The sequence below is a fragment of the Panthera pardus genome, unplaced genomic scaffold (assembly GCF_024362965.1).
Source record: "Panthera pardus isolate Hobbes unplaced genomic scaffold, ASM2436296v1 HiC_scaffold_16, whole genome shotgun sequence".
NCBI lineage: Eukaryota > Metazoa > Chordata > Mammalia > Carnivora > Felidae > Panthera > Panthera pardus.
The window spans coordinates 150,348,032-150,356,303 of NW_026526721.1; the positions used below are offsets into that span (position 1 = coordinate 150,348,032).

The window sequence follows — 8,272 nt, forward strand, 5'->3', positions numbered from 1 at the left end:
AATTTAAAAAAAAAAAAAAAAAAAAAGAGAGAAATCAAACCTAAGGAAAGCAGGTAAGATAAAGCTAAGAGTAGAAATCAGTGTAAAGACAAAACCAGAAGATCAACAAAGCCAAAAGCTGGCTCTTTGAAAAGATTGATAAAATTGATAAACCTCATAAGACTGATCAGGAAAAAAAAAAAAAAAAAAAGAGGGAAAATACAAACTGCCGATACTAGGAATGGAAAAAAAAAGGACATTACTTCATATTCTCGTGTATCAAAAATACTATAAGAAGATATTATTAACAACTACATGCTAATTTGACAATTTAAGCTGGGAAAATGCCTTAAAAAGCACAACTTTCCAGAACTGAGACCAAGCAAAACCAGAAAACCTGAATAAACTTTACCTGCCGAGGAGACCGAACTTATCATGTGAGATCTTCCTACAGAGAAATTGCAGATGATCTCACGAATGGGCCTCGCCAAGCAAACCTTGAAGGGGGACATCACGCCCAATATTTTACACAAACTCTTTCAGAGAGTAGTGGAAAAAGGAGCACTTCCCCACACATCTTTTGGAGGCCACATCTGACCAGGACATTTTTTTTTTTTTATTAAAGCATAATTAACATACAGTGTCATATTAGATTCAAGCGTACCATATAATAATTCAAGAGTTCTATACATTACTCAGTGCTCCTCATGAAAAGTGTAGTCACCACCTGTCACCAAACAATGCTACCGACTGTATTTCTTAGGCTGTGCTTTTTATCTCTGGAACTTGTTGATTTCACAACTGGAGGTTTTTACCCCTTAGTCCTCTTTAACTGTTTCTTTCACCCATCCACTCACCCACCGACCTTTCCTCTGACTGCCAGCGGTTTGTTCTCTGTATTTAAGAATCTGGTTTTGTTTGTTTGTTTGTTTGTGTCTTTTTTCTTTGTTCATTTGTTCTGTTTCTTAAATGCCACATATGGGTGAAATCACATGGTATTTGTTTTTCTATCTCTGACTTATTTCACTTAGCATAATACCTCTAGGTCCATCCATGTTGTTGTAGATCAGACCAGGATATTTTATTTTATTTTATTTTATTTTATTTTATTTTATTTTAAGAGAATGCATACACACGGCAGGGGAGGGGTAGCCAGAGAGGGAGAGAGAGAATCCCAAGCAGGCTCCACACTCAGCACAGAGCCCGACTCAGGGCTCGATCTCACAAACTGTGAGATAATGATCTGAGCTGAAAACAAGAGTTGGAGGCTCAACCAACCGAGCCACCCAGGCGCCCCACGACCAGGACATTTTATAAGGAAAATTATAGGGCAATATTTCTTATGAACACAGATACAAAAATCCTGAGAATCCAATTATTTATTAAAAGGATCATGACCAAGAGGTCATTTTTTCCAGGTAAAATGCAGGTTGATTTAAGATAAGCAAATCAAAGAATGTAGTTCACCAAATTAGCAGAATAATAGAGGAAAACTGTAGGTTCACCTTAATAGATAAGAAAAAGCATTTGATAAAACTTAAATGGATATATGATACAGACTCAACAAAAACTAAGAAAAAAAATCCCAAAGTTAACATTATACTTAAAAAAAATTTTTTTTAATGTTTATTTATTTTTGAGAAAGAGACAGAGTGTGAGTGGGGGAGGGGCAGAGAGAGAGGGAGACACAGAATCCGAAGCAGGCTCCAGGCTCCAGGCTCCGAGCTGTCAGCACAGAGCCCGACTTGGGGCTCGAACTCACACACCGTGAGATCACGACCTGAGTCGAAGCCAGACACTCAACCTACTGCACCGCCCAGGCGTCCCCGTGACCCCGGTTCTCAGAGTCTCCCTTCACATAGCCTCAGACTCTAGCTTGAAATCACTTGTGTCCCCTAAAGGAAGAGCAGGGAGGAAGGCAGAGGCCTGCTTCCGGGCCCCCTCCTCACAAAATGTAGTCTATACTGGAGGATCGCAAGGGGTTCTGGCAGGAGGAGGAGGACCTGTCCCAGCCCTGCCTGGGGATTCGTCTTCCTGCGTAGAGGAGGATGTGGCCGCAGCTCTTCTGGAATATTTCTGAGAGGTGTTTCTTGAACTTCTCGCCCATGAAAGCGTAGATCACAGGGTTCACGCAGCAGTGAGTGAAGGAGATGGTTTCTGTGACATGGGTGGCATAAATGAGCCGCTGGCTCAGGACACATCCGTCCAAGATCTTCATGTTGAACAGGGACGTGAGGAAGAGGACCACGTTGAACGGGACCCAGAAGAGCAAAGAAGCGACCACGACAAGGAGCACCAGCTTGATGGCCTTGGTCTTGTTGTGGTTTGGGCAACTCTTCAGTTGGTGCAGGATGCTCACGTAGCAGAAGATAAGGATGGTGAATGGGACCAGCAGACCTAAGATGTTAATCTCAAAGTAGATGAAGATCTTCCACTTCAGAGTCTGCTGACTGTAAGACGAGTAACACTGTAGAACGCCGTCTTCGGAGGCCACTTGGTACAATACCAGGAGCGGGCTGGTGACCGCGACGGCAATCAGCCACATGACCAGACTCAGGGCTGTGCCCGTTCTGGCCGTCCTCACTGTCATGGCGTACACAGCGTGGACAACTGCCAGGTACCTGTCCACACTCATGAGGGTGATGAAGAACATGCTGCTGAAGAAGCCGATGTAATAGAAACCGGAGACCAGCTTGCACATTGCAGTCCCAAACACCCACTGGTCCAGCTGATAGTGGGTCTGGAAGGGGAAGGTGAAGACAAAAAGCAGGTCCGACAGGGCCAGGTTCAAGAGGTATATGTCTGTGATGCTCCTCAGCCTCTTGCAGGTGACGAGGACCAGGATGACCAGGCTGTTCCCCAGAAGACTGAATACAAACAGGACACAGTAGAAGATGGCGAGTAACAACTTGTTATCTCTTTGGATAAGTTCCCCGTCGCAGGGGCTTGACGAGATATCAGGATAGTAGTCGTCAGTTACTGCTGTCACATTGGGCTCCAGGGTGTAATCCATCGAGGCGGGAGGACCAGGTCAAAGAGGCACCTAGGAGAGATTCGTTCCTTAAAAATATTTTCATTTACAAAATGCAGTCTGAATTGTAACCATCGCTGCCCCTGCCCCATTCAGATGTTGAAGCCCTGAAGTCCTGTTAGGGACTGAACATTTGTGTCCTCCCCAAATGCATATGTTGAAGCCCTACCCCGCCTCGTGATGGTATTAAGCAGTGGGTTCTTTGGGAAGTAACTGGATTAAATGAGGTCATGAGGGTAGAGCCCTGGTGAATGGCGTGAATGCCCTTCTAAGAATCACGAGCCCGCTTGCTTCTCTCTGCTCTCAGCCATGAGATCCAAGGAGGACTTGGCTGTCCGCAGCCCGGAAGAGGGTTCTCACCTGAGTTTGCATTTCCCAGCCTCTAGAACGGTGAGAAACAAATTCCTGTTGTTTACAAACCACCCCTCTATGGTTTTCTGTTATAATAGCCCCGAACTGGCCAAGACACCACCAATGTCATCTTTGGAGATGAGCCATTAAGGCGATAATTATAGTTCAGCGATATCATAAAGGTGGGGCCCTAACCCATAGGCCTGGTGTCCTTATACGAAGAAGAGGCACCCAGGCACTCGAGCCGTCTCTCTCTTTCTCTCTCTTCGTGCACGGGGAAAAGACCGTGTGAGGGCACACCAAGAAGCTGGCTGGTTGCAAGCCAGGAAGAGAGGTCTCCCCGGCAACCAACCCTGATCTTGGTCCTCTCACCTCCGGGACCATGACGAGAGTAATTTCTGTTGTTTAAGCTTTGGAAGTGCGTGGAAGGCAGGCGTCCTGAGGCACAAGCTAGAAAAAGCCGAGGCTGCCTTGAGCGGACTGTTGGTGGAAATTCAGATAGTAAAGGTGATCATGCCGAGGGCTCAGCCGGAAGGGAGGAGGCCGGAGAGAGAGCTTCCCTCACCTCAGAGAACACACGTATCATCGTGAACAGAAAACGGGTAGAGGTTGGCTCTTGTGGATGGTAGAACTTGCGAACAATAAGACTGGATGTTTGGCTGGGGGCAGCCTGGACTCTCTGTGCAGCTTCTGGTAAAATGGTAGGGGAGAGAGGTAAGCTGAAGGAGTTGTTAAAGAGGAATCAGAGCCTGAAGATTTGGAAAACTCTCAGCCCGTCCATAGGGCAAAAATGAGGAATGGTTTCTGGAGAGCACGCCTCAGGTGTGGCTGGGCAATCACCCCACACAGAGATCACCCGCGGAGTCAACCAGCCGTTTCACCAGCAGCCAGGGGTAGAGACACTGCCAGTTTGGACGCAAGCTGCAGAGACAGAACAGAAGAAAACCAACCCCCTTGGACTTCTAAGATTCTACGGGTTAGGACAAGAGAGCCATGTGCCTGTGAGTACATTTTATCCTTCAAGAAAAGGGAGGGACGTCCCTGAAGATGGAGAAGTCATCAGGCCACCTGCCCCGATGGAGGGCCAGGGCTGTTTGGAGGCCAACCCCACCCAGTGCCATGGGGGGGGGGGGGGGGTGAGGCCACAGCCTGGGGCCCTGAGATGACGCTGCCACCTGGTGGGCAGGGAGGGCAGAGCGCCCAAAGGAGATTATTCTTGAGCCTTACAACTTTTGGGCTGGCCTGGGACCCGCCATCTCGCTCTTCTTTCTGATTTGTTCCCTGCGGAATGGGACCGTCTGTCCTATGCCTGTCCCACCACTGCCTTTTAGAAGCGCATAACTTGTCTGGTTTCATAGGTTCACAGCGGGACAGGAGTTTTGTCTCAGGATGAATCACACCCCTCGTTTCTCCCATACCTGATCTGGATGATATCCAGGTAAGACTTTGGATCTAGAAATGAGGCTGGAATGGGTTAAGGCTTTGGGAGCTGTTGGAGTGGAGTGACTGTATTCTGTGCGTGAGAAGGACATGAATTTTGGGAAGCCAGAGGGCAGGATGTTAAGGGCTGAATTGTATCCCCGTATGTTGAAGCCCTAATTCCCTCTGTGATGATATTTGGAGACAGGGCTTCAGGAGGTAACTAAGGTTAAATGATGTTGTAAGGGCCGGGTCCTGATCTGTTTGCACTGGTGACCTTATAAGAAAAGGAAGAAAGACCTCTCTCTTCCTCAGTTCATGCCCAGAGAAAAGGTCATACATGAGGACACACAGAAGGTTGGCTGTTTGCAAGCCAGGAAGGGGCTTTTACCAGGAACTCAATATGTCGGCACCTTGACCTTAGACTTCGGTCCTCCAGAACAGTGAGGAAATAAACTTCTGCCATTCGAGCCACCCCAGACTGTGCTATATTGTTACGGCAGGCCAAAACGACTTGGGAGATGTCAATATTTTCTGTCCAAATTTTCTATAAACCTAAAGCTTCTCTAAAAAATAAGGTCTATTAACATGTTTTAAAAATTGAAAACTGCCTCAGCTGACCAATACGGGGGTGGGGATTAGCTGGGCTCAGAAATGCCAAAATTTATGAAGAAAATTTAAATACCTATCGTGCCGCCACCCAGAATGAGCAATTGCTAACATATTGCCAGGTTTCCTTTTGGTTCTTTTTTTTTTTCTCTTTCTTTCCTTCCTTCCTTCCTTCCTTTCTTCCTTCTTTCTTTCCTTCTTTCCTTCCTTCCTTCTTTCCTTCCTTCCTTCTTTCCTTCCTTCCTTCCTTCCTTCCTCCTTCCTTCCTTCTTTCCTTCCTTCCTTCCTTCTTCCTTCTTTCCTTCCTTCCTTCCTTCTTTATTCCTTCCTTCCTTCCTTCCTTCCTTCCTCCCTTCTTTCCTTCCTCCCTCCCTTCCTTCCTGTCTGCCTGCCTAATGCAATAGTGATGAAACTAAAGCTCCCTTTAACTGCACAACGAGTCCCCACACCCTGGGGGCAATTACTGAAACCAGTATGGTATGGCTCATTCTGAATAGTTTCCCCCTGTACTTTTACAGACTTAAATGCACCCATAAATAATATATAATATTGTTTTGTGCTCCCTGTTGACTTACACAAATGGTGTCCTTTCTCTCATTACCTATCTTGCTTTTCTTTTCCCAGCTCTGTTGTTCTAGAAAGGTAGCCACGCTATTCTAAAAAGTTCAGTTCCTTCTGTTTACTGCTTTTATAAGCACCATACGTAACTATTTTAAAAGTCCAACAGAAAAAGATCATCGAAACCATACCAGCCACAAAAATTACTAAGATTTCTAAGAATAAATGTGATAAAAACTGCAATTCAGTTATGTAAAATATTGTAAAATTTTGTTGAAGGGTAACAAAGAAGACATGATTAAAAGGGAAACGTATGCTCTGTTTATGCGAGGGAAGACCCAACAATGAAAACATGATAATTCTCAGCCTGATAGATACATTCAAGGAACTTGCAATTCAGACATTATCTTTCCAAGGTGTTTGGCTGCAGAACATTCAGACCCCCCTGTCCACTAGGCCACCTTTCCATCATTTGAAATGCTAACCAAGGTAGCCATTTTTAAAGATATTAATTTCATTTAAGTATGTACCCCCAAATAAATTTAAAAACATACTTTCTGAAGTATGAGGGTGGGCCTTTTTTGTGGTGGCTAGTATCTCTCAAAGTAACAGTCTCTCCTCCTACATCTTCCTTCCTACTTGTCTTGCAGTTATTTAAAAAAATTTTTTTTTCAGTTTGGCATCCTTCTGTTCTGCTCTCTGAATATCCTAGAGTAAGAGGGGGCCTCAACTCATTCCTTCCCCAGGTCCTTCCTGCTGACCCCCCAATCCACACTTCCCCCACACTCTCTCATCGGTAAAATCCAAGTGAAGTTTTAAGAATGTCCATTTATCACAGGGGGCCAGGCGTTTCAGACGCATGACTTCGTTTATTTCTCTTGAATCCCTGTGAAACAGGCACTCAGACCTCCTTTCTGTTTCTGGAGTTCGGGTTGTATCTGAATCTCAGAGAGCATCAGTCCATTGACTAACGTCACAGAGAGGAAGACCATAGAGCCAGGCCTCAAAAATGCATCTCCTCCAAACCCTTCATCCCTTCCATATCTTTCTATTTTGTGGGGAGAGTAAAAACCCTCCAGTCTTTTGGAGTTCAGGCCACCTGACTTCCAAGTTCTAGACTATTTTGTACCCGAGTGGTGGTTGTCTGACAGAAGCCTTGTAGCCAGCAAAATTACAGCCTCCTCCCAGATGCCTGGTGGTAAGAGGTATTTTCTTATCTACCTTCCCACTCTTTTGACTCCCTCCTACTGTCCTGCAGAGAAAACGGCATGGCTTGCCTCCCTCAGTCAGAGCCAGAGGCAGCTGCTAAGACATCTGCAGGTTTGCGGACCCAGGACACGCATAGATGAAAAAACGACTCACCTCCCATGCCCAGCTTCTGAAAGCTTGGCCCTCCCTTTGCTTTTCTCCCAAGGACATAAAAGAGTCCTTGCCTAATATCCTTCTTCCCCGGGGATGTTTATCAATACATACCTTAATTTGAGCCTTTGTTCTGGAGATTTCAGTGCTGCTATTTCCTTCTTTGTAGAACCTGCCTCGTGTGTGTGCAGCTCAGTGAACAAGAGCTCCTCTGGAGGAAGGTGTCTTATCTATCTGTGGTGAGTGGCAGAATAGGGGTGGACTTACCATCCCAACAGTGACTTAAAAAGATCTCACCCAAGAGCACATAAGAGATGACAGATTAGCATATGAAAATATGCTCAACACATTATGTCATTAGGGAATTAGAACAGCAGTGAGGTACCCCTCCGTAATTACTAGAAGGGCCAAAATCCCAAACACTGACCACACCAGATGCTAGAGAAGATGCGGAGGAATTCTCATTTCTTGCGGGGCGGGGGATGCAAAATGGTCCTGCCACGTGGGAAGATGGTTCGGCAATTTTTTCTGAAAGAAGGTTGGCAATTTTTCATGAAGCTAGAATAGGTTTATCATATCCTCCAGTAATCGTGTTCCTGGGTATTTACCCACATGAGCTGAAAACACATCCTCCCCCCCCAAAACCTGAGCATATGAATTTATAGCAGCTTTATTTCATAACTGCCAAAAGTTGGAAGCCACCAAGATGTCCTTCAATCGAGGAATGGATAAAAGCTGTGGTAATGTGCACGATGGAATATTATTCAGTGATTAAAGAAAAAAAAAGAACCATCAGGCCACACACACACAAAGACACCTCATGCATATATTGCTACGTGAAAGAAACTCATCTGAAAAGGCTACATCTGAAATGATTCCGACTAGGTGACATTCTGGCGGAGGCAACACTGCAGAGACCGTAAAAAAAGATGGGCAGTTTTCAGGGGCTCCCGGGGAGGGGGGTGA

General features: G+C 45.6%; 1 protein-coding gene across 1 annotated transcript; it reads right to left on the reverse strand.

The window, feature by feature from the left end:
- Positions 1–1,561: 1,561 nt before the first annotated feature.
- CCR8 (C-C motif chemokine receptor 8) lies at positions 1,562–7,517 on the reverse strand. Its single transcript, XM_019418885.2, has 2 exons — positions 7,421–7,517; positions 1,562–3,022 (listed from the first exon to the last, which is right to left on the reverse strand). The coding sequence occupies exon 2, from the start codon at positions 2,990–2,992 to the stop codon at positions 1,925–1,927; it is 1,068 nt and encodes a 355-aa protein (XP_019274430.2). The 5' UTR covers positions 2,993–3,022; positions 7,421–7,517; the 3' UTR covers positions 1,562–1,924.
- Positions 7,518–8,272: the final 755 nt, after the last annotated feature.